Source organism: Rana temporaria, chromosome 4 (assembly GCF_905171775.1).
Source record: "Rana temporaria chromosome 4, aRanTem1.1, whole genome shotgun sequence".
Taxonomy (NCBI): Eukaryota; Metazoa; Chordata; class Amphibia; order Anura; family Ranidae; genus Rana; species Rana temporaria.
This window is the reverse complement of record NC_053492.1, coordinates 375046875-375073588: the sequence shown is the minus strand read 5'-3', so window position 1 is coordinate 375073588 and position 26714 is coordinate 375046875. Positions and strand designations below refer to the sequence as shown.

Genomic DNA, 26714 nt, shown 5'->3' with positions numbered 1-26714 from the left:
CGGCGAACCTCCGCTTTAAGTGTGCATGTGCCGCATGACGTTGGCACATGCAAATACAGGGATACTTCCTAAACAGTGCAGGTGTAGGAGATATCCAGTGCAGCTACAGGTAAGCCTAATTATAGGCTTACCTGTGGTTTAACCACTTAAGCCCCGGACCATTTTGTTGCTAAATGCCCAGGCCAGGTTTTGCGATTTGGCACTGCGTCGCTTTAACAGACAATTGCGCGGTCGTGCGACGTGGCTCCCAAACAAAATTGGCGTCCTTTTTTCCCCACAAATAGAGCTTTCTTTTGGTGGTATTTGATCACCTCTGTGGTTTTTATTTTTTGCGCTATAAACAAAAATAGAGCGACAATTTTGAAAAAAATGCGATATTTTTTACATTTTGCTATAATAAATATCCCCCAAAAACATATATAAAAATTAATTTAATTTAATTTATAGCGTTTACAAAATAGGGGATAGTTTTATTGCATTTTTATCAAATTTTTTTTTTTTCTACTAATGGCGGCGATCAGCGATTTTTTTCGTGACTGCGACATTATGGCGGACACTTCGGACAATTTTGACACATTTTTGGGACCATTGTCATTTTCACAGCAAAAAATGCATTTAAATTGCATTGTTTATTGTAAAAATGACAGTTGCAGTTTGGGAGTTAACCACAGGGGGCGCTGTAGGAGTTAGGGTTCACCTAGTGTGTGTTTACAACAGTAATGGGGTGTGGCTGTAGGACTGACGTCATCGATCGAGTCTCCCTCTAAAAGGGATGACTCGATCGATGACGCCGCCACAGTGAAGCACGGGGAAGCCGTGTTTACATACGGCTCTCCCCGTTCTTCAGCTCCAGGGAGCGATCGTGACGGGGGGGCTATAAACGAATAGCCGCGCTGTCATCCCGAATCGCTCCCCGCGGGTTACCGACCACCGCATGTAGCAGGGGGGGTCCCGATCGGACCCCAGACCCGTGGAAAGGCGGGGACGTACATGTATGCCCATATGCCTGTATGTGCCATTCTGTGGACGTACATGTACATGCGGCGGTCGGCAACCGGTTAAAGTGGTTGTAAAGTTTTGTCCAGGGTCAACGCAGCCGTCTACTAGGAGATTTTGGAACACTTCATGCTTCCTTCTACAGACGAGCTCTATGGGGATGCTGACTTAATTTTCCAGCAGTGCTCACACTGCCAAAAGCACCAAAACCTGGTTCAATGACCGTGGGATTACTGTGCTTGATTGGCCAGAAAACTTGCCTGGCTGAAGGCCGCTATTGAACCATCCTGGTCTTCCATAACAGACCAGCAGTGCCACAGGCTGATAGCTTCCATGCCACGCCGCATTGAGGCAGTAATTGCTGCAAAAGAGGCCCAAACCAAGTACTGAGTACATATGCATGCTTCTACTTTTCAGAGGTTCGATATCGTTCTATGTACAATCCTTGTTTTATTGATTGCATATAATATTGTAATTGTCTGAGATTGTGGATTTGGGGTTTTCATGACCTGTAAGCCATAATCATCACAATTATGACAAATCACGTCTTGAACTATCTTGCTTTGCATGTAATGAGTCTATCTCATATATTAGTTTCACCTTATAAGTTAAATGCACGATATTCTAATTTTTCGAGTTTCACCGAGAGCTTCTCCGTTATTTGCCGGTGGGTGGCAAGTGGTTAAATGCCAACAAAAGAAATCTCTGTTTCAAAGAATAATAAAATGGCAGTGGTTCAGTGTTGCATGACTGAGTAATCATCATTCAAAGTGTGACAGTGCTAAAAACTGATGTGGGCAGGAAGGGGGTGAAGCGTGTAGACTGGAGGTGGGTACACTGTACATCATTTGGGTGAGGTTGCTCTCAAGTCTAATGACAGCTGTCACCCAACTTGTCTCCGCCTAGTTTTTTTAAGCAGCGCAAGCCCGGTCACGTGGCACACTGACGGCCAGCCGGTGATCACATGACTCAGACGTCACGAAGGTCCTTCAGCTGTATAGGACGTAGAGGCTGCGCTCAGTGTACGGCTAATGACATCCTGTCCGCGGTCAGACGCCGCCAGTCATTATACCGAAGCCAAAGGCTTCTCTGGGGGAATAGAAAGGTGTGGTCGGGCCGCGTTTGGATCGCGGGCGATGATGCCGAGTCCCATGACGGATACGTGCGGTGTAGATGTGTGACAGGTGAACACACGTGTGGTATCGCGGGCCCCGGTGTCCGATTGACGTAGTTGAAGAGCCGGAATCGTGCGTGTCCATCATGGCGGGCGGCGGAGGAGGAGGACAAGGCTGTGAGGGGAGCAGTCAGAGTGAACGTGACCGGCAGTACTGCGAGCTGTGCGGGAAGATGGAGAACCTGCTGCGCTGCGGCCGCTGCCGGAGTTCCTTCTACTGCAGTAAGGAGCACCAGAGACAGGACTGGAAGAAACACAAGCTGCTGTGTAAGGGAAGCCCGGCCACCCCCGACCCCAAACCACAGGACAAGGCCGCCACCCCCGACCCCAAACCACAGGACAAGGCCCCCGAGCCACAGGACAAGGCCGTCACCCCCGAACCACAGGACAAGGCCGCCTCCCCCCCGGACAGCAAGCAGCGGGAGGTGGTGGTCGGAGGGGCCACTCTGAGGGCCATTAAGGAGGAGGACTACACCCAGAGGTCCGGGGAGGCGTGCGGGAGCGGAGCTGCCCCCGGGGGAGGGGAGGGCACAGAACGGCCCAATGGGCACACCAGGCCGCCCCTCCACAAGCTGGCCCTGGAGTACATCATCCCCTGTATGAACAAGCACGGCATCTGTGTGCTGGACGACTTCCTGGGCCAGGACCTAGGGGACCGTATAGTGGGGGAGGTGCAGGCTCTGCACAGCACCGGCCGCTTTACCGATGGACAACTTGTCAGTCAGAAGAGCGACTCCTCCCGGGACATCCGAGGGGACCAGATCACCTGGGTGGAGGGCAAGGAGGCGCCCTGTAAGGCCATCGGACACCTCATGAACAGTATGGACGACCTGATCCGACACTGCGGAACCAAGCTCGGCAACTTCCGGATCAACGGCAGAACCAAGGTGGGGGCAACTGTCAGTGTGTGTGTGTGTGGCCTGAGGAGGACTGACAGTTATCAGTGTGTGTCCTGAGGAGGACTGACAGTTATCAGTGTGTGTCCTGAGGAGGACTGACAGTTATCAGTGTGTGTCCTGAGGAGGACTGACAGTTATCAGTGTGTGTCCTGAGGAGGACTGACAGTTATGTGTGTGTCCTGAGGAGGACTGACAGTTATGTGTGTGTCCTGAGGAGGACTGACAGTTATGTGTGTGTCCTGAGGAGGACTGACAGTTATGTGTGTGTCCTGAGGAGGACTGACAGTTATGTGTGTGTCCTGAGGAGGACTGACAGTTATGTGTGTGTCCTGAGGAGGACTGACAGTTATGTGTGTGTCCTGAGGAGGACTGACAGTTATGTGTGTGTCCTGAGGAGGACTGACAGTTATGTGTGTGTCCTGAGGAGGACTGACAGTTATGTGTGTGTCCTGAGGAGGACTGACAGTTATGTGTGTGTCCTGAGGAGGACTGACAGTTATGTGTGTGTCCTGAGGAGGACTGACAGTTATGTGTGTGTCCCGAGGAGGACTGACAGTTATGTGTGTGTCCCGAGGAGGACTGACAGTTATGTGTGTGTCCCGAGGAGGACTGACAGTTATGTGTGTCCCGAGGAGGACTGACAGTTATGTGTGTGTCCCGAGGAGGACTGACAGTTATGTGTGTGTCCCGAGGAGGACTGACAGTTATGTGTGTGTCCCGAGGAGGACTGACAGTTATGTGTGTGTCCCGAGGAGGACTGACAGTTATCGGTGTGTGTCCCGAGGAGGACTGACAGTTATCGGTGTGTGTCCCGAGGAGGACTGACAGTTATCGGTGTGTGTCCCGAGGAGGACTGACAGTTATCGGTGTGTGTCCCGAGGAGGACTGACAGTTATCGGTGTGTGTGTGTCCTGAGGACTGACAGTTATCAGTGTGTGTGTGTGTGTGTGTGTGTGTGTGTGTCCTGAGGAGGACTGACGGTTATCGGTGTGTGTGTGTGTCCTGAGGACTGACAGTTATCGGTGTGTGTCCCGAGGAGGACTGACAGTTATCAGTGTGTGTGTGTGTGTGTGTGTCCCGAGGAGGACTGACAGTTATCAGTGTGTGTGTCCTGAGGACTGACAGTTATCAGTGTGTGTGTGTGTCCTGAGGACTGACAGTTATCAGTGTGTGTGTGTGTCCTGAGGACTGACAGTTATCAGTGTGTGTGTGTGTCCTGAGGACTGACAGTTATCAGTGTGTGTGTGTGTCCTGAGGACTGACAGTTATCAGTGTGTGTGTGTGTCCTGAGGACTGACAGTTATCAGTGTGTGTGTGTGTCCTGAGGACTGACAGTTATCAGTGTGTGTGTGTGTGTGTGTCCTGAGGACTGACAGTTATCAGTGTGTGTGTCCTGAGGACTGACAGTTATCAGTGTGTGTGTGTGTCCTGAGGACTGACAGTTATCAGTGTGTGTGTGTGTCCTGAGGACTGACAGTTATCAGTGTGTGTGTGTGTGTGTCCTGAGGACTGACAGTTATCAGTGTGTGTGTGTGTGTCCTGAGGACTGACAGTTATCAGTGTGTGTGTGTGTGTGTGTGTCCTGAGGACTGACAGTTATCAGTGTGTGTGTGTGTGTGTGTGTGTCCTGAGGACTGACAGTTATCAGTGTGTGTGTGTGTGTGTGTGTGTCCTGAGGACTGACAGTTATCAGTGTGTGTGTGTGTGTGTGTGTGTCCTGAGGACTGACAGTTATCAGTGTGTGTGTGTGTGTGTGTCCTGAGGACTGACAGTTATCAGTGTGTGTGTGTGTGTGTGTCCTGAGGACTGACAGTTATCAGTGTGTGTGTGTGTGTGTCCTGAGGACTGACAGTTATCAGTGTGTGTGTGTGTGTCCTGAGGACTGACAGTTATCAGTGTGTGTGTGTCCTGAGGACTGACAGTTATCAGTGTGTGTGTGTGTGTCCTGAGGACTGACAGTTATCAGTGTGTGTGTCCTGAGGACTGACAGTTATCAGTGTGTGTGTGTGTCCTGAGGACTGACAGTTATCAGTGTGTGTGTGTGTGTGTTCTGAGGACTGACAGTTATCAGTGTGTGTGTGTGTGTGTCCTGAGGACTGACAGTTATCAGTGTGTGTCCTGAGGACTGACAGTTATCAGTGTGTGTGTGTGTGTCCTGAGGACTGACAGTTATCAGTGTGTGTGTGTGTGTCCTGAGGACTGACAGTTATCAGTGTGTGTGTCCTGAGGACTGACAGTTATCAGTGTGTGTGTGTCCTGAGGACTGACAGTTATCAGTGTGTGTGTGTGTCCTGAGGACTGACAGTTATCAGTGTGTGTGTGTCCTGAGGACTGACAGTTATCAGTGTGTGTGTGTCCTGAGGACTGACAGTTATCGGTGTGTGTGTGTGTCCTGAGGACTGACAGTTATCGGTGTGTGTGTGTGTCCTGAGGACTGACAGTTATCGGTGTGTGTGTGTGTCCTGAGGACTGACAGTTATCGGTGTGTGTCCTGAGGAGGACTGACAGTTATCGGTGTGTGTGTCCTGAGGAGGACTGACAGTTATCGGTGTGTGTGTTTGGAGGACTGACCGTTATCGGTGTGTGTGTTTGGAGGACTGACAGTTATCGGTGTGTGTGTTTGGAGGACTGACAGTTATCGGTGTGTGTGTGTTTGGAGGACTGACAGTTATCGGTGTGTGTGTTTGGAGGACTGACAGTTATCGGTGTGTGTGTGTTTGGAGGACTGACAGTTATCGGTGTGTGTGTGTTTGGAGGACTGACAGTTATCGGTGTGTGTGTGTTTGGAGGACTGACAGTTATCGGTGTGTGTGTGTGTTTGGAGGACTGACAGTTATCGGTGTGTGTGTTTGGAGGACTGACCGTTATCGGTGTGTGTGTGTGTTTGGAGGACTGACAGTTATCGGTGTGTGTGTTTGGAGGACTGACCGTTATCGGTGTGTGTGTTTGGAGGACTGACAGTTATCGGTGTGTGTGTTTGGAGGACTGACAGTTATCGGTGTGTGTGTGTGTGTGTGTGTGTGTGTTTGGAGGACTGACCGTTATCGGTGTGTGTGTGTGTTTGGAGGACTGACAGTTATCGGTGTGTGTGTTTGGAGGACTGACCGTTATCGGTGTGTGTGTTTGGAGGACTGACAGTTATCGGTGTGTGTGTTTGGAGGACTGACAGTTATCGGTGTGTGTGTGTGTGTGTGTGTGTTTGGAGGACTGACAGTTATCAGTGTGTGTGTGTGTGTGTGTCCTGAGGACTGACAGTTATCAGTGTGTGTGTGTGTGTGTCCTGAGGACTGACAGTTATCAGTGTGTGTGTGTGTGTGTCCTGAGGACTGACAGTTATCAGTGTGTGTGTGTCCTGAGGACTGACAGTTATCAGTGTGTGTGTGTGTGTCCTGAGGACTGACAGTTATCAGTGTGTGTGTCCTGAGGACTGACAGTTATCAGTGTGTGTGTGTGTCCTGAGGACTGACAGTTATCAGTGTGTGTGTGTGTGTTCTGAGGACTGACAGTTATCAGTGTGTGTGTGTGTGTGTCCTGAGGACTGACAGTTATCAGTGTGTGTCCTGAGGACTGACAGTTATCAGTGTGTGTGTGTGTGTCCTGAGGACTGACAGTTATCAGTGTGTGTGTGTGTGTCCTGAGGACTGACAGTTATCAGTGTGTGTGTCCTGAGGACTGACAGTTATCAGTGTGTGTGTGTGTCCTGAGGACTGACAGTTATCAGTGTGTGTGTGTCCTGAGGACTGACAGTTATCAGTGTGTGTGTGTCCTGAGGACTGACAGTTATCGGTGTGTGTGTGTGTCCTGAGGACTGACAGTTATCGGTGTGTGTGTGTGTCCTGAGGACTGACAGTTATCGGTGTGTGTGTGTGTCCTGAGGACTGACAGTTATCGGTGTGTGTCCTGAGGAGGACTGACAGTTATCGGTGTGTGTGTCCTGAGGAGGACTGACAGTTATCGGTGTGTGTGTTTGGAGGACTGACCGTTATCGGTGTGTGTGTTTGGAGGACTGACCGTTATCGGTGTGTGTGTTTGGAGGACTGACAGTTATCGGTGTGTGTGTTTGGAGGACTGACAGTTATCGGTGTGTGTGTGTTTGGAGGACTGACAGTTATCGGTGTGTGTGTTTGGAGGACTGACAGTTATCGGTGTGTGTGTGTTTGGAGGACTGACAGTTATCGGTGTGTGTGTGTTTGGAGGACTGACAGTTATCGGTGTGTGTGTGTTTGGAGGACTGACAGTTATCGGTGTGTGTGTGTGTTTGGAGGACTGACAGTTATCGGTGTGTGTGTTTGGAGGACTGACCGTTATCGGTGTGTGTGTGTGTTTGGAGGACTGACAGTTATCGGTGTGTGTGTTTGGAGGACTGACCGTTATCGGTGTGTGTGTTTGGAGGACTGACCGTTATCGGTGTGTGTGTTTGGAGGACTGACAGTTATCGGTGTGTGTGTTTGGAGGACTGACAGTTATCGGTGTGTGTGTGTGTGTGTGTGTTTGGAGGACTGACCGTTATCGGTGTGTGTGTGTGTTTGGAGGACTGACAGTTATCGGTGTGTGTGTTTGGAGGACTGACCGTTATCGGTGTGTGTGTTTGGAGGACTGACAGTTATCGGTGTGTGTGTTTGGAGGACTGACAGTTATCGGTGTGTGTGTGTGTGTGTGTTTGGAGGACTGACCGTTATCGGTGTGTGTGTTTGGAGGACTGACAGTTATCGGTGTGTGTGTTTGGAGGACTGACAGTTATCGGTGTGTGTGTGTGTGTGTTTGGAGGACTGACCGTTATCGGTGTGTGTGTTTGGAGGACTGACCGTTATCGGTGTGTGTGTTTGGAGGACTGACAGTTATCGGTGTGTGTGTGTTTGGAGGACTGACAGTTATCGGTGTGTGTGTGTTTGGAGGACTGACAGTTATCGGTGTGTGTGTGTTTGGAGGACTGACAGTTATCGGTGTGTGTGTGTTTGGAGGACTGACAGTTATCGGTGTGTGTGTGTTTGGAGGACTGACAGTTATCGGTGTGTGTGTGTTTGGAGGACTGACAGTTATCGGTGTGTGTGTGTTTGGAGGACTGACAGTTATCGGTGTGTGTGTGTGTGTTTGGAGGACTGACAGTTATCGGTGTGTGTGTTTGGAGGACTGACCGTTATCGGTGTGTGTGTTTGGAGGACTGACCGTTATCGGTGTGTGTGTTTGGAGGACTGACCGTTATCGGTGTGTGTGTTTGGAGGACTGACCGTTATCGTTGTGTGTGTTTGGAGGACTGACAGTTATCGGTGTGTGTGTTTGGAGGACTGACCGTTATCGGTGTGTGTGTTTGGAGGACTGACCGTTATCGGTGTGTGTGTTTGGAGGACTGACAGTTATCGGTGTGTGTGTTTGGAGGACTGACAGTTATCGGTGTGTGTGTTTGGAGGACTGACCGTTATCGGTGTGTGTGTTTGGAGGACTGACAGTTATCGGTGTGTGTGTTCGGAGGACTGACAGTTATCGGTGTGTGTGTTCGGAGGACTGACAGTTATCGGTGTGTGTGTTCGGAGGACTGACAGTTATCGGTGTGTGTGTTTGGAGGACTGACAGTTATCGGTGTGTGTGTTTGGAGGACTGACAGTTATCGGTGTGTGTGTGTTTGGAGGACTGACAGTTATCGGTGTGTGTGTGTTTGGAGGACTGACAGTTATCGGTGTGTGTGTGTTTGGAGGACTGACAGTTATCGGTGTGTGTGTGTTTGGAGGACTGACAGTTATCGGTGTGTGTGTGTTTGGAGGACTGACAGTTATCGGTGTGTGTGTGTTTGGAGGACTGACAGTTATCGGTGTGTGTGTGTGTTTGGAGGACTGACAGTTATCGGTGTGTGTGTTTGGAGGACTGACAGTTATCGGTGTGTGTGTTTGGAGGACTGACCGTTATCGGTGTGTGTGTGTGTTTGGAGGACTGACAGTTATCGGTGTGTGTGTTTGGAGGACTGACCGTTATCGGTGTGTGTGTTTGGAGGACTGACCGTTATCGGTGTGTGTGTGTGTTTGGAGGACTGACAGTTATCGGTGTGTGTGTTCGGAGGACTGACAGTTATCGGTGTGTGTGTTCGGAGGACTGACCGTTATCGGTGTGTGTGTTTGGAGGACTGACAGTTATCGGTGTGTGTGTGTTTGGAGGACTGACAGTTATCGGTGTGTGTGTTTGGAGGACTGACCGTTATCGGTGTGTGTGTTTGGAGGACTGACCGTTATCGGTGTGTGTGTGTGTTTGGAGGACTGACCGTTATCGGTGTGTGTGTGTGTTTGGAGGACTGACAGTTATCGGTGTGTGTGTTTGGAGGACTGACCGTTATCGGTGTGTGTGTGTGTTTGGAGGACTGACAGTTATCGGTGTGTGTGTGTGTGTTTGGAGGACTGACCGTTATCGGTGTGTGTGTGTTTGGAGGACTGACAGTTATCGGTGTGTGTGTGTTTGGAGGACTGACAGTTATCGGTGTGTGTGTGTGTGTGTGTGTTTGGAGGACTGACCGTTATCGGTGTGTGTGTTTGGAGGACTGACAGTTATCGGTGTGTGTGTGTTTGGAGGACTGACAGTTATCGGTGTGTGTGTGTTTGGAGGACTGACAGTTATCGGTGTGTGTGTGTTTGGAGGACTGACAGTTATCGGTGTGTGTGTGTTTGGAGGACTGACAGTTATCGGTGTGTGTGTGTTTGGAGGACTGACAGTTATCGGTGTGTGTGTGTGTGTTTGGAGGACTGACAGTTATCGGTGTGTGTGTGTGTGTTTGGAGGACTGACAGTTATCGGTGTGTGTGTGTGTGTTTGGAGGACTGACAGTTATCGGTGTGTGTGTTTGGAGGACTGACCGTTATCGGTGTGTGTGTTTGGAGGACTGACCGTTATCGGTGTGTGTGTTTGGAGGACTGACCGTTATCGGTGTGTGTGTTTGGAGGACTGACCGTTATCGGTGTGTGTGTTTGGAGGACTGACAGTTATCGGTGTGTGTGTTTGGAGGACTGACCGTTATCGGTGTGTGTGTTTGGAGGACTGACCGTTATCGGTGTGTGTGTGTGTGTGTGGAGGACTGACGGTTATCGGTGTGTGTGTGTGTGTGTGTGTTCGGAGGACTGACGGTTATCGGTGTGTGTCCTGAGAAGGACTGACAGGTGTATGTGTGTGTCCTGAGGAGGCCTGACGGTTACATGGTTAGTCAGGTTGAAAAAAGACACAAGTCCATCCAGTTCAACCACAAAAAAATAAACAAACAAAATAAACAACACAGTGCAATCCCATACACCCAACTCCATACCCACAGTTGATCCAGAGGAAGGCAAAAAACCCCAGCAGAGCATGAGATCCAATTTGCTACAGGAGGGAAAAAAATCCTTCCTGATCCCCCGAGAGGCAATTGGATATTCCCTGGATCAACTTTACCTATAAATGTCAGTACTCAGTTATATTCTGTACATTTAGGAAAGAATCCAGGCCTTTCTTAAAGCAATCTACTGAGCTGGCCAGAACCACCTCTGGAGGGAGTCTGTTCCACATTTTCACAGCTCTTACTGTGAAAAAACCTTTCCGTATTTGGAGATGAAATCTCTTTTCCTCTAGACGTAAAGAATGACCCCTTGTCCTCAGTGTTGATTGTAAAGTCAATAACTCAACAACACCAAGTTCACTATATGGACCCCTTATATCGGGCATCACTAAATGGCGGACCGCGGTCCGGTTCCGGCTCCAGCAGCCATACTACTCGGACCACAGTCTCGCCAAATAGTTGCCTGTGTGTCCTCCCCCTGCCGCCAGCTCGCCTGCCTGCCTGCCTGGTGCTATGTTCGCAGCATGGCAGGCGCGCCACGCACGGGGTCTGTCCCTTCGATATGATCGTTGCACTGCTCCCTCCTCACACTGCCTGTCTTATTCACACAAGATGAGAAGCGCGGCCGCTCTGGACAAAGGGCGGGACGTTTTAAGTTAAGAAGCGGGTGATTGATTTCTGGGACCACCCCGCTGCGTAGGAACCAATCACTACCCTTTAATGTAAAAAGTCCCACCCGCTGTCCGGGGCTGCAGTGCTTTCCGTCATGTGTAAATAAGGTAGGGCTCTATGGGGAAGGAGAGTGCTGTGCAGGACAGGAGTTTACTATCAAGGGGGGGGCCGTCCTGTGATTAGGGGGGGGCAGTCTGTGATCCAGGGTCTGAGATGAGGGGCCTGTGACGTACATAGGAGGCTGCGATGTGGAGGATATAATTTGGAGTCATAGCACCAATATGACACTCAGACCTCCGCTAGAAGACATTTTTTCTGACCGGACCCCCAAAAATTTTAATTCACTACCCCTGCCTTATATATTTGTACATGTTGATCATATCCCCCCTAATTCTCCTCTTCTCAAGAGTGAATAGATTTAGTTCCTCTAATCTTTCCTCATAGCTGAGCTCCTCCATGCCTCTTATCAGTTTGGTTGCTCTTCTCTGCACTTTCTCCAGTTCTCCGATATCCTTTTTGAGAACTGGTGCCTAAAACAGAACTGCATATTCCAGATGAGGTCTTACTAATGATTTGTACAGGGGCAAAATTATATCTCTGTCTCTGGAGTCCATACCTCTCAATACAAGAAAGAACTTTGCTCGCTTTGGAAACCGCAGCTTGGCATTGCATCATATTATTGATTGAGCTTATGATCAACTAAAACCCCCAGATCCTTCTCCACTACGGATCCCCCCAGTTGTACCCCCCCCTAGTATGTATGATGCATGCATATTCTTAGCCCCCAAGTGCATAACTTTACATTTATCTACATTAAACCTCATCTGCCACTTAGTCGCCCAATTAGACAGAGCATTGAGGTCGGCTTGTAAATTGGAGACATCCTGTAAGGACGTTATTCCACTGCATAGCTTGGTGTCATCTTCACAGTTATTGGTGTGTGTCCTGAGGAGGACTGACAGTTATCGGGGTGTGTGTGTGTGTGTCTCTCCTGAGGAGGAGGACTGACTGATCAAATGCTAACAATACACACCCAACTGAGCATGTGCAGCTTGTCCCCTAGCCTCTGTTCGGTCAGGCGATGGTTTGGGGACTGGAAGAAGGGGGTGGAACAGATAAGACAGGATCAAACAGCCTTTTTACACAGAGGATTAACCCCTTAGGTTTTTTAGGTGAATATAACAAGCATGCTTTACTGTCTATTCTGACCGATTTTACTGTTGTGGGTTTAGTAACACTTGAAATTCTATGAAATGTAAAGAGCAGTGGTCAGAAGTTGGTGATGCATGGTTCACAGGTCAGGCGAGTGAAATCTAATTCAGAAGCGCACTGATTACCGTTCTCCATGCGTCCGTATTAAAGTGATTGTAAAGTCAGAAGGTTTTTTTTATTTTTATTTATCTTGATGCATATGCATTAAGATAAAAAAAACCTTTGCATCAGACCCCCTATTACCTAAGCTCTTCTCTATCCAACAATGTCCACGAGTGCCTTGGCCATCAAGGACTCTTCCTCCTGATTGGCTGAGACACAGCAGTGGCGCCATTGGCTCCCGCTGCTGTCAGTCAGCCAATCCAGTAGAGCAAGGGGTGGGGCCGTACTGGGGCTCCGTGTCTGGACACCAGGAACTGTTATTTGGCTTGGGTGCCCCCGTAGCTAGCTGCTTGCTGTGGGGGGCGCTTGTTTTGAGGGAGGGGCCAGGAGAGGCAAAGAGGAACCCCAGAAAAGAAGGATCTGGGCTGCTCTGTGCAAAACCATTACACAGGGCAGGTAAGTATAACTTTTGTAAAGTTTTATTTTTTTCTTTAACCGCTTAAGGACCCTTTCGCGCCGATATACGTCAGCAAGCGACCCGGGCCGAAGCTCCGTGGCCGCGGTACTCGCGGACCCGATCGCCACTGGAGTCCCACGATCAGTCCCCTGAGCTGAAGAATGGGGAGAGCTGTGTGTAAACACAGCTTCCCCGTTCTTCACTGTGGCGCCGTCATTGATCGTGTGTTCCCTTATATAGGGAACCGCAGTCAATGACATCACACCTACAGCCTCACCCCCCTACAGTTAGAAACACAAATGAGGTCACACATAACCCCTTCAGCGCCCCCTTGTGGTTAACTCCAGAACTGCAACTGTCATTTTCACAGTAAACAATGCATTTTAAACACTCGACAGTGTCCCCGATCCGTGTCTTCTGGGGTCCCTTGGCGGCTGTCTCGGCTCTTCCTCGCAAAAGCTTTCCACCTTCATGAGAGCTCGCGTGGTGGAAAGCTTTTGCGAGCGCGTTCCCGTGATACAGCGGCGGACATAGCCGCCGACTGTATCACTCGGCCCCGCCCCCCAGCGCGCCGCGTCATCCGCTGTGATTGACAGCATCACCAGCCAATGGCTGCGCTGCTATCAATCCGCCCAGCCTAGCCAATCAACGGCCAGGCTGGGAACCCAAGAACATCACATGGACGCGCCCGGGAATTTCGAACAGTCAGGTAAGTAAAACGGGGGGGAGGGGGGGGGTACCATCGGATGTTTTTTAAGGTGAAAAAACATTTACCTTTACAACCCCTTTACAACCCCTTTAATCTTAGAAGAAATCTTTTTGCCATCACTGAATGGTATTCTAATTTAAACTCTCTAATTTTTTAATATTTTTTTTTCTATATAAAGGCAATGGTGGCGTGTTACCCTGGCAAAGGGACAGGATATGTACGACATGTTGACAATCCTAATGGAGATGGAAGATGTGTCACTTGTATATACTATCTGAATAAAAACTGGGATGCAAAGGTATGTAGCATTGCACTTTTCATGGGTTTTTTTTTTTTTTTTTCTGGTCTGTTCCTTTCTTTTTTGAAAGGACCTTTTTAGTATATTGCATTCATAAAAAAAGAGCTGGTGATTTTGCACTGAAGGTCCTTACACTTTCTGCTGTGTGCACCTTTGGCGTGTTCTTTTACTACCCCTGTCTGCTCGTTGCCCCGACCTTTTGGCTTATCTTCTGACTATACCTTGTTGTCCTGGTCGTCTGCTTCCTCTCTATATGGAGACAATGTTCTGTCATGGTTTCCCAATTGTTTTCCTGTTTTGTGACACACACACTCCCAATGGGAGACTGCAGACAGCCATGCCAATGTACATTTCATAGGCATGTTCCAATGTTGTCACAATCACATTTCCTCTATACTTTAAGACTGTGTGCCACAGCCGCCTCTTTGGCTCTTCAGTGGTCCCAGGCAGTCTGTCATCAAGCACCGTGCAGAGCCAATAGCATTTAATTGTATGTGAGGATGCTGAGGGACCGCCCAGAAGCCAGCGTGCTGTCTGCCAGGGAAGCAAGAAATTGGGTAAATAAAAGTTGTTTTTAGTCTAGGCATACAGGATTATTTAACCCATTGGTCATCAACCCTGTCCTCAGGGCCCACTAACAGGCCAGGTTTTATGTATTACCTTGGGGAGATGCAGACTAGAATACTGCAATGACTGAGCAGCAAATGATATCACCTGGGATGTATTTCAGGTATCTTGCAAACCTGGCCTGTTAGTGGGCCCTGAGTACAGGGTTGATGACCACGGATTTAACCCTAATGAGGGAAGCCTTACTGCAAAGGATTTTTTCTTTGCTTCTTCTGGGGTTTAAAGCTGGACCTCAATCTCCAGGTTTTAATTAACTTTGAATAGTTTGGAGAAACTATTTCCTTTGCTAACACATGCAGTAGCTACAGTTTGTGCACTGTATAAACTGTATTTGGCATCAGCTGCTGCATGTATTGGTGAAGGAAATGGTTCACCTAAACCTGAAGTTAGATTTAAAGTGATTGTAAAGGCAGAAGGTCTTTTACCGAAGAGTAGATGTAAACCTGATACATAAAACTTGAGCTGGGCATATATTTGCAATGCTTTCTTATCTCTCTTCAAAGCACTAAGTCCCGTGGCTTTCTCCTGCTCTGTTCTATTATCGGCATGATAACTTCTGACAAGTTCTCTGACCTCATAAAACCAGGCTGAATTTTGTGTCAGGGTGAGTGCTATAAATAGATTAGCAGAAAGCTGCTCTAGTCACAGGACAGCTCTGACAGTCTATGCCTTTGTGGAGGGGGTGTGTGCCTTTCCTTCAATCGGCTGTCTGCCAGTGTAATCCAACATTATTATACTGCTAAATGAGGAAGTGAAAATTCTAACACGATGTGCACTTTCTAAATGGTATATAAAGCTGAAGACAACAGATATACATGTAAAACTTGTGTATAGGAGGATTTATTGAATCTGTGTATTAGCTGAGGCTGTTCACTTCACTGGGTATATGTGTGGGTTTACATCCACTTTAATGCGTTCTATGCATTAAGATAAAAAGCCTTCTGTGTGCATCACCCCCTTTAATTCTTACCTGAGCCCCATCTGAATCTGGCGATGTTGTAGTTGGCTGCTTGGGATTCCCCTCCTCATTGGCTAAGAGGGGCTGGGTTATTCTGCGGCTCTGTGTCTGAATGGACAAATGGAGCTGTGGCTCGGCTCTGGTGCTCCAATAGCAAGCTGCTTGCTGTGGGGGCACTCAACGGGAGAGAGGGGCCAGGAGCGCCGACGAGGGACCCGAGAAGAGGAGGATTGGGGCTGCTCTGTGTAACATGTTGGTTATTTTTAACTTTGGAAAAAAAAAAAAAAAAATTAGACTTTACAATCATTTTAAAGAATAAGCATTGGAAATATAGTTACCACCTTTTAACCACTTGAAGACCAGCCATTTTCTGGCACTTTGTTTACATGTGAAAATTGTTTTTTTTTTTGTTTTGTTCTTTTGCTAGAAATGTGTGTAAAAACAAACACACAATTTCCAAATTTTGGAATTTGCTAAATACACCAATTACATTTTTTAGGGTGTATCTGTATTTTATATATATATTTTTTATATATATACACCCTGAAAAATGTATTGGATTTAGCAGATTCCAACATTTTGGAAACATTGTTTTGTTATCAAATTTGGCAAATAAATACATTTTGTTCTTTATGAATTTAGCCCAAAATGTATTCTGTTTTTCTTTGGTGAAAAAAACAAGTTGGAGAGTCCACAAACTATGGTTTGTATATCTGAAAATTGATCAATCCTGATATACTATATACAAATACCCCCAAATGACTCCTTTTTGGAAAGTAGACCATCCAACATATTTAGTAAGAGGCCTGGTGACAATACGATAACTTCTTTTTTTTTTTTTTTTTTTGTTTAACACACTGGCAAGAGTAATATAATGTACTTGTACTACTCTGGGCATGTGATTAGGATATGGTGTGTGTGTGTGTTGTTTTTTTTTTTTTTTAACACCTTGCTTGCTTATAGTGAATTGCATTTCTATAAGCCAGCATTTTTTACGGAATGAAACTGATCATTCAGTTTGTGATTAGCTGTGGATGGTCAAAGCTAATCACAAGGTAATAATGGGCTCTGTGATTGGCATTGTCTGTACCATGTGATCAAATTGACCACAGCTAGCAACACAATTGTACACAATGGAACATCTATTTTTAGAGGTGAAGGTTTTTTTGTTTTGTTTTTTTCGCCTCTCAATGCCCCTCCATGTCTTTGCACACGTAGTCATTTACAGGAGTTAAGAGGCAGGAAAAACATCACTTGCACGTTCTAGAGGAGAGTTTGGGCTTGGAAAAACCTTAAGCGTACATTAGCGCTAGGCGCTTTTATGCAAGTTAATACAGTCTAATAGCCAGAATAAATGAATGCCAGAATGCAAGCACGCAACTATTTACCAGTATTTGCCCATGCATCTGAGCTCCTGTTCTTGCTTGCTGTTTTGTTATTTGTTTTTGTCTGCAAAATCACAAGGGAAAACTCAGCAATATGCAATCGTGCGCTTGCTGTGAAAAGGCTGAAGAACTAGAAAAGCTTGGATGGGGGGAAAGTTGTTATTACCAGATGTTAATATACACTTTTTACTTTTATCCAGGAAAATGGTGGAGTTCTAAGAATTTTCCCTGAAGGCAAATCTCAGTTTGCTGATATTGAACCAAAATTTGACAGACTATTGTTTTTTTGGTCTGATCGTCGAAACCCTCATGAAGTTCAACCTGCCTTTTCTACAAGGTAAAGTATACTTGGCTGTAGATGACATCTGATTCACATGACATGTGAACCAACTCGGCTTTCTATGTAGCTGGTTAACATAAATGCACGGTGTGACAGCAGTGCGATTTTGCTGCAAATTTGAAGAGTCCTGCATTTTCTAAGCACTGTGGTGTGATTCAGATGCTAATTTCAGGCTCATTGCCTTCTGTGGGAACACATCTGAATCGCACATCTCATTAGGTTTTAAGGTGGCCTCCAGATCCCATTAGAATGCGTAATGGGGTTATCGTGATGAATGCCGCAACCGACCTGGGGAAAAAAAAAAAAGCTAAGTACAACAAACCAAAAAACGCTATTTTAATATTCAAAGCAAATTCGCCCTTCCTTCTGTGTCTCCATGCTTTATTGTTCTGAGAAATCGCCCTAAAAAAACATAACAAGGGTAGATGACTTGTGTATAGCATGCACTTTCTGAAACTCATCTGCCCTTAGCTCAGGCATGCAGGCAGGAGGCCGTGCTTTGATGAGAACACCTCCTGAAGACTCCTGGGATGTATGACATTTGCATAGGCAAGAAACCAGGAAGTAAAAGAGTAAAGTAAGGAAGTAAAAAATAAATATTATATTTTCCTATCTATTTACTAATGCTACAACAAGCATAAAGATAAATAGTCTCATGTTAATTGAGAGTGACGGAATGATGATAAATATGGTCTTTTATCCCCCCCCCCCCCCCTGTTTCCACACTCCCCAAGGACCTGTACGCCATTGGGTTTCAGTGGTGCTATCAGGATGATGCCTGCACCTACAGGCATCATCTTGTCTTTATCATTCTTTCAACCTGCGATTCTCTTTCTTGCAGAAGTGATCTGAGTTGGCTAATTGGCCACTCGATCACTTCTGCGGGTGGCAGAAATGGGTCCCGCTGCCGCCTCTCCCGGGCTCTCTGGTCCCATCACAGAAGCCGGGAGCGATGCTGCCCTGTACAGACCTATGTTGTTCCCCCCTCTCTCTCTGGAAACCTGGAGTGATGAGTAGTTTGTCCCTTCTGGTTCCGCCCCTTAGTTTAACTGACCACTAGCGGTCAGCCAATAACCCCAAATCTCTCCATAAAGATGACCTGTCACGTTGGGTTTGTCTTTTTTTTTTTTTTTTTTTTTAATCTAGGAGCGAAGTGTCAGAAATGGTTCAGGTATAAAATGGTTAAAGCAGCCAGTCTTTATCCGATGAAGGAGAAAAATTACTGTATTTATTGGCGGATAACACTCACTTCCCTCTTAAAGTTAGGGTGCGTGTTATATGCCGATAAATACGGTATTTATCTACAAAACTGTATAACAAACGAAAACTTTTTTTTTTTCTTTTGTTTAGCATAAAAAAAAAAAAAACAGTGGTGATTAAATATTGGAAAAAGGAAAGCTCTGTCTTAAAAAAAAAAAATGATAAGAATGTATAATTAGGGTACAGCGTTGCATGACTGCGCAAAGTGTGACAGCTGAAAATTGGCCTGGGCAGAGAGGGGGTAAAAGTGCCTAGTAGGCAAGTAGCTAAATACCCTCTGATTCAGATCTATCTTCTCTGTAGCACCTAAATGTATATCTGTTGTACGAATAAACTCCTAATTAGAGGTCATCAATGATCTTTATTTCAGTATGATTTTCAAAAGACAATGTTCTTAAATTAAAGTAAATCTGGTTCTCCTATAGCAAGCTTTACTGCTGCTTGCCAGGTCCATATATATATATATATATATATATATATATATATATATATATATATATATATATATATATATATATATATATATATATATATATATATATATATATATATATATATATATATATATATATATATATATATATATATATATATATATATATATATATATATATATATATATATATATTTATATATATATATATTTTTATATATATATATATATATATATTTTTTTTATTTATATTGAAAGTGCAGGGTCTGTATGAGGGGCAATGTTTTAAAGGGGTTGTAAGGGTACAATTTTTTTTTCTTATTTCTTTTGAGAAATCCTCACTTCCTGTTCTTCTGTCTGTAACTCCACACGGTAATGTGAGGCTTTCTCCCTGGTGTGGAGTGTCATGCTCGCCCCCTCCCTTGGACTACAGGAGAGTCAGGATGCCTACTAACACACAGCTCCTTTATCTGCAACGTAGAGAGCCTCCTGACTCTCCTGTTGTCCATGGGAGGGGGCGAGCACGACCCTACACACCAGGGAGAAAGCCTCACATTACTGTGTGGAGTTACAGACAGAAGAACAGGAAGTGAGGATTTCTCAGAAGAAATAAAGACATTTGAAAGCAAAATCGAAGGATGAGATAAGTGTAAAGGAGGACTGCCTTACCTTTTACAAACCCTTTAAAAGTTTAAGGCCGGGTTCACACTGATACGACACGACTTGTCTCTTCCAATCAAAACAATCCCAGTGTGAGATAAATTCGTTTGACTGCTGCTATAATCACATGTCGGATGTCACAAGTCGGATGTCACAAGTCGGATGGTAAGGAAAAGGATCCTACTTTGATCCGACTTCAGTGATATTTCAATGGGCTGAAGTAGGACCAAAATAGTGCAGGGAGCCTTTTCAAAGTTGAACCAACTCTCATAGGGAAACATTGATTTTCACACGTCATGCAACATGAGCTCCCAAGGTCGAATCGTTTGTCGTACAAGTGTGAACGCGGCCTGAAGTTTTTTAATTTAACTTTCTCTTATCGTCCATGGACGGACACCGCTCCTTAAATCTTGACAAGTGGGTTATGTTCCCTGTTTACAGGAGAGGAAGTCCTCTCCTGTAAACAGGGAACATAACCCACTTGTCAAGACTTAAGGAGCTGTGTCCATCCATGGACGTCAGAGAAAAGGATTTTACGGTGAGTACAAAAAAAATCCTATTTCACAATATAAAAAAAATTGGGCGAACCTTTTACTGTTTTAAATTTTTTAACTCAAAAAAGCTTGTAAGACCGCTGCGCAAATATGGTGTGACAAAAAGTATTGCAATGACCGCCAGTTTATTCTCTAGGGTGTTAGAAAAAAAAAACTATATAATGTTTGGGATTTATAAGTAATTTTCTAGCAAAAAAAAAAATGTTTTAAACTTCTAAACACATAGCCGGATTCAGAAAGACTTACGACGGCGTATCAGGAGAGAAAAGCCGTCGTAAGTCAGAATGAGCGCCGTCATATATTTAAACGTATTCTGGAAACCAGATACTCTTAAATTTGGCCAAGATACGATCGACGTAAGTCTCCTACGCCATCTTATCTTATGTGCATATTTACTCTGGCCGCTAGGGGCGTGTATGTGGATTTATGCGTCGAATATGTAAATGAGCAAGATACGCCGATTCACGAACGTACGTATGCCCGTCGCAGTAAGATACGCCGTTTTACGTAAGACATATACGCCAGCGTAAAGATAAACCACCAAAAAGATGGCGCAGCCCATGCAAGGTATGGACGACGGAACAGCCGTCGTATTTTACGTTGTTTGCGTAAGCGTATGTGAATGGGGCTGGGCGTAGGTTACGTTCACGTCGAAAGCATTGAGCCGACGTTGTTTCGTAGGGAGTATTTGCGACGTGATTCTGAGCATGCGCGCTTGCGCCATACGAACGGCCCTCATTTACATGGCGTCACGGTTAATTTAAATGTAGCCCGCCCACTACATGCCTACTTTGAATTAGGCGGTGTTACGCCAGCCCATTTGCGCTACGCCAACGTAACTTACGGAGCAAGTGCTGTGTGAATACTGTACTTGCCTCACTATGTTACGTCGGCGTAGTGCAAATGGGATGCGCTACACCGGCCAAAAGATACGCCATTGTATCTGAATCTGGCTAACAGAGTCTGAAAAACAGGCTTGGTCCTTAAGTGGTTAACTGGCAATTGCTCAGTCATGCAACACTACACAAATTTACATTTTATATATTTTTTGTTTTTCAGGCAAATGGAGCTTTCTTTTGATCACCTCCTGGGTTTTTTTTTTTTATTATATTTAAAAAAGACCGAAAATCTTAAAGGAAAAATGATTTTATACTTTTATATTGTTATAAAAAATATCCAGTACACCCCTCACATTTTTGTAAATATTTTATTCTATCTTTTCATGTGACAACACTGAAGAAATTACACTTTGCTACAATGTAAAGTAGTGAGTGTACAGCTTGTATAACGTGTGTAATTTCTGTCCCCTCAAAATAACTCGACGCACAGCCATTAATGTCTAAACTGCTGGCAACAAAAGTTCATACACCCCTAAGTGAAAATGTCGAAATTGGGCCCAATTAGCCATTTTCCCTCCCAGTGTCATGTGACTTGCTGTTACAAGGTCTCGGGTGAGAATGGGGAGCAGGTGTGTTAAATTTGGTGTCATATATCTTTCTTTCTTTCTTTCTTTCTTTCTTTCTTTCTTTCTTTCTTTCTTTCTTTCTTTCTTTCTTTCTTTCTTTCTTTCTTTCTTTCTCTTTGCAAGAAACGCCCAGATCGCTGTTCCTATGCACACAGAGTTGTTTGATTTTGTAAACCCAAAATTGATTTGCTGTGCCCAATCAGCTGATTTCAACTGAAATCTGGTGCCAAACTCATGCTGTGTCAACACAGCACAAAGTAGGGGGCAATGAAGCTGTAGCTTGTTTCCTGTTTTCTCCTCTCTGTGTTTTCTTGGTCGAGGATTGGAGAAACTCACTTATTGGAAATGGTATTTTTAGGAATGTTCCAGGACAGCAAGCAACTTTCCACTCTTTATACAGCTTTCATAGTTTTGGTGATTTTTTTTAATACATTTTATTTTTTAACCTCATGCACTGGTGGAAGGCAGCCTTTTATCATCTCATCTGAGGGACTAGGATGGTGTTGGGTGAAGGTTCAATGTTTTCATTGCATTTTTCCATAGAGGAAGAAACCTGTCTTCTCTGATTGCTGTCATAAAAAATTCCTAGAAATAACATTAACAGTAAGTCCTATATTGGAATTAAAAAATCAAGTACTGTATTGCCCAGGCATTGCAGTTCTGTAAAGTATTTATTTTTATATTCTCTGTAGTCATTAAAGGGGTTGTAAAGGTACACCCCCCCCCCCTAAATAGCTTCCTTTACCTCAGTGCAGTCCTCCTTCACTTACCTCATCTTTCGATTTTGCTTTTAAATGTCCTTATTTCTTATGAGAAATCCTCACTTCCTGTTCTTCTGTCTGTAACTCCACACAGTAATGCAAGGCTTTCTCCCTGGTGTGGAGAAAGCCTCTTGAGGGGGCGAGCAGGAGGGTCAGGACACTCTCTACTTAGCAGATAAAGGAGCTGTGTGTTAGTGGGCGTCCTTACTCTCCTGCTTGCCCCCTCCCCTCTCAAAAGGCTTTCTCCACATCAGGGAGAAAGCCTTGCATTACTGTGTGTAGTTACAGACAGAAGAACAGGAAGTGAGGATTTCTCCGAAGAAATAAGAACGTTTAAAAGCAAAATGGAAGGATGAGGTAAGTGAAGGAGGACTGCACTAAGGTAAAGGAAGCTATTTGGGGAAAACATTTTTTGCCTTTACAACCCCTTTAAGATATCTGATCTGCACTTAAAGAGAGAATTGTGTATATTGGCACTTTAAATATCTTTAAACTTGGTTGTCACTGTAAACGCATGTCAAATTTGTAATTTTTTTATTATTTTTCTCACTCCAGGTACGCAATAACTGTGTGGTATTTTGATGCGGATGAAAGAGCTCGAGCTAAAGAAAAGTATCTAACAACAGGTAATTTCTTTCAAGTTGCTTATGAATTTTGAGATTTGAGTTCTGTTCTGTTCTGAGTTTTGAGATGACTACAAGATTTGCATATAACCTTTTTAATTTTTACTCCAATTTTTTTAATCCTTATCTTAATTTTTATTCCCATTTTTTTATTAACTTTTTGTATTTTTGTTCTTTTTTGTTTTTAAGTGCCATAATAGGCCTATTTTGATTGCATCAATAAGAACGCTTTTTTTTATGTGGGTGGATACAGATTCACGTTGGTTGATATCGCAAACCAATTGCATGTCAAATTCATTGGCATTACAATTGGGGTAGTTTTAATATTTTACCACTAGAGGTGAACTATTAAACTTGAACTTCTGAAATGATGGTACCTTCAGCAGTGTTTTACCCTTTATCTAACATCTGCTAGTTTGGGTTTCCCCATGAATGCAATTCGGTTCATTTCCTGTAGGACACTATTAAGTTTAATTTGTTTTTAGTTCTTTAGAGAATAGTGGTTTTAATTTTTCTTGATGGTTTTTTTTTTTTTTTTTTTTCCTCTACTTCTGTTCCCATGTAATGCAGGAGTACCTGCTTGTCTAGCTAACATTGTGATTAAAATCTCATGATGAGCTGGCCTGTTCGGTATACTTACTATATTGATACAAGCACATAATCCCTTAAGTTGTAATGCTGCTACTTCAGTAGTGCAATATTTTGTGATACCATTATAGGTAACAACATTTTTTTTTTTTCTACAATGGTACTATGTTGGGACTGTTTTCTGCACGGCCAGGAAGAGCGAGACTTTTTGGCTGCTGGAAAGGACGGTCTTTTTTTTATTTTCTTTTTATCATTAAGAGTCAATGCTGTAAAGTGTGGGCATTTGCTCTGTTTTGAGATGGCGGGTTCAGAGCAGGCGTCACTCAAAGCTCAGAATGGGGTGTGACCTTTTGGATGTCCAGATGATTTAAGCGGTGAGTCGGCATGCCGCCCATGCACCAGGGCGACGTCAGTTGTGACGAAACGCGTAGGGTGAAGTGACGTGCTGACGTCACCGCGTACATGCAGGTCCCGAGTGACGGGCTGCAATCGAGAGCCGGCCGGCTCAGTTATTCTACTGCCTTTTCTTTTTCTTCTTAAATGTAAGTGCATTACTGTTTAAAATCTTTAAGGTTTTATTAAATGTTCACACTATGGAAGCTTCTATTGTCTCATGGGGACCAACTGAACATATACTCTGAGGAACTCTACCGAAGACGCTGAGATCTGTGTTTTGCTCCTTTAAAGGCCCGGGCTGGGTATTAAGCCATAAGCACGTGTGATCACATGTAATAGATCACTTACAGCTGGTAAGCGGCAGTGTGTGCGCAGAGGTGGAAGCTACATCTTTGTCACCACTCTTTCTTGGGTGCATCGTGTGTCAATTTCAAATTTGCAATGTACTTGCGCTAAATGGAAAAAAAAATTGTGTAACATGAGATGACCATTATCTAGATTTGTGATACTATCAACTCTTTTTAGCACAGTCGATTTATCGTACAAAATACCGTATGTATTTTCAATACTCATTTTTGATATTTGCACTAGGTTCACTATGTGAGAAAATTTAGCGCAACTTATTATTGTAAAAGGATTGATCCAGAGCCTGGACTGGCTGAGTAACGTCGGTCGACAGCGGGTCACGGGAGTGTGGAACGAACTGTGAAAAAAGCTTTGACCATACATCTCTTTTAAGAGGAAACTCAAGCCAAAACTTTTGCCTGTGTTTTTAGTTTTTATAATGCGAATGGGGAGATGCAACCTTTTCCATCTTTTGTAAGGGACTGTTCATGCTGTGTGCAGTTACTGTCGTTCTTTCTCATGGATAAACGCAGGTAACTGCAATGACACGTAAAACCAGGGCTTGACAAATTTGCTTGGAATCTAGGAGCCAGCTAAAAAAGTTAGGAGCCAGGAAAACGCCCCGTCCCGCCGAGTTTTACGCGCCGAAGCGAACGCATATGTGAGTAGCCCCCGCATATGAAAGAGGTGTTCAAACCACACATGTGATGAGGTATCGCCGCTATTGGTAGAGCAAGAGCAATAATTCTAGCTCTAGACCTTCTCTGTAACTCAAAACATGCAACCTGTAGATTTTTTGTTTTTTAAATGTCGCCTATGGAGATTTTTAAGGGTAAAAGTTTGTCGCCATTCCACGAGCGGACGCAATTTTGAAGCGTGACATGTTAGGTATCAATTTACTCAACATAACATTATCTTTCACCATATAAAAATAAATTGGGCTAACTTTACTGGTGTCTTATTTTTTTTATTTTAAGAAAGTGTATTTTTTCCCAGAAAAGTGCGCTTGTAAGACCGCTACGCAAATACGGTGTGACAAAGTATTGCAACGACCGCCATTTTATTATCTAGGGTGTTGGAATAAAAAATGATATATGATGTTTGGGGTTTCTAATTTGAAGGAGATAGCAGTGATAACAGACAGGGGAAGCTCCATTAGCATTGCTGGTTGTCATACCAACGGCCACCACAAGATGCCGCCAGATCACAGAAGGAAGCATATTCCTGCAGGAGGCCGCAAAGCTGTGGCCTCAACTACAGGCCAGTGTAGCGATCACGCGGCAGAAGAGGTGGGGAGACACAGAATACCCCAGTTGTGCCGCCCCAGGCGCCATGTCGCTAATTCTAGTCGCAATTGTGACCTGGCGCCCGGGGTTTGTCGAACCCTGCATGAAACAATAGTTTTTTGTGCCATGTTCACATCAGAATGTAGTGTTTTCACTGAATTTCAAAGAAGGTTGTGATAATATGCAACTTATTTGCATAATATTACACCTCTGGGTGGTGCCCTGCATGGTACCACACAGAGCAAGAGCAATGCAAAATCACTCCTTTTTAATGAAGTGCCAATGTGCACTTCACATAAAATTCAGATAAAAACGGGAGCTTATCACATCGCTCCCTACAAATGGCTCCCTGCAGCTGGAACAGACAACTGTCTCACACTAAATCGCTGTGGTTTAGTGTGTGGGGCATTGTAAATGGTTCCTCAATTGTACAGCTGATTGACATGCAAGGTGCTCAATACAGCAGTGGTGGTGGCATCCAATATTTTTTCAATTGTACTGTAAATGACAATTAACACCCTTATTACTACACGGTCATATTTTAAGAATCACAATTTTCAATTTTTTTTCCTTTTTTAGGAGAGAAATCTGTAAGGATTGAACTAAACAAGTCCTCAGATGGAATTGTGAAAGAAGTCTGAAAATGGATTCAACAGCAATTCTTTCTTTCATGTAGACAATATTTGCCAAGTGGCCTGGTAACCGTGTACTTGCTGAAATGCAGCGTGTACAATGGAGCCCCATTCAGAGGCGTGTTTATGTTGTGAATGTAAATAGTAAAAAAAAAAATGTATTATAATTCTATTTTATCTGATGTACCAAAAACTGAAATTTCATTACTGGTCTAATGCACACAGACCAATCTTGATAATGCTTTTATGAAAAATATAAAAAAAACTATAATTTACTCGTATCCATTTATTTTGTTACAAGGTACAATGTATGAAGTAAATTAACCACTTAAGACCCGGACCACTATGCAGGTAAAGGACCAGGCCCCTTTTTGCGATTCGGCACTGCGTCGCTTTAACTGACAATTGCGCGGTCGTGGCGACGTGGCTCCCAAACAAAATTGGCGTTCTTTTTTCCCCACAAATAGAGCTTTTTTTTGGTGGTATTTGATCACCTCTGCGGTTTTTATTTTTTGCGCTATAAACAAAAAATAGAGCGACAATTTTGAAAAAAAATGCAATATTTTTTACTTTTTGCTATAATAAATACCCCCCA

General features: G+C 44.7%; 1 protein-coding gene across 2 annotated transcripts; it reads left to right on the top strand.

Moving 5' to 3' along the window:
- The first annotated feature begins 1926 nt into the window (after window positions 1-1926).
- On the top strand, window positions 1927-26394 carry EGLN1 (egl-9 family hypoxia inducible factor 1). 2 transcript variants are annotated; one of them, XM_040350987.1, is made up of 6 exons: window positions 1927-2481; window positions 2515-3057; window positions 13687-13806; window positions 16977-17113; window positions 22805-22875; window positions 26067-26394. In XM_040350987.1, the coding sequence occupies exons 1-6, from the start codon at window positions 2257-2259 to the stop codon at window positions 26126-26128; spliced, it is 1158 nt and encodes a 385-aa protein (XP_040206921.1). In that variant the 5' UTR covers window positions 1927-2256; the 3' UTR covers window positions 26129-26394. The 2 variants fall into 2 exon arrangements, with proteins under 2 accessions (XP_040206921.1, XP_040206920.1); XM_040350986.1 differs by having other exon boundaries at window positions 1927-3057.
- Window positions 26395-26714: the final 320 nt, after the last annotated feature.

Coding starts and splice junctions, on each gene's coding strand:
- EGLN1 (XM_040350986.1), top strand. CDS start 2,257: ATGGCGGGCGGCGGAGGAGGAGGACAAGGCTGTGAGGGGAGCAGTCAG. Junction 3,058..13,686: donor GGATCAACGGCAGAACCAAG/GTGGGGGCAACT, acceptor TTCTATATAAAG/GCAATGGTGGCGTGTTACCC. Junction 13,807..16,976: donor ATAAAAACTGGGATGCAAAG/GTATGTAGCATT, acceptor ACTTTTATCCAG/GAAAATGGTGGAGTTCTAAG.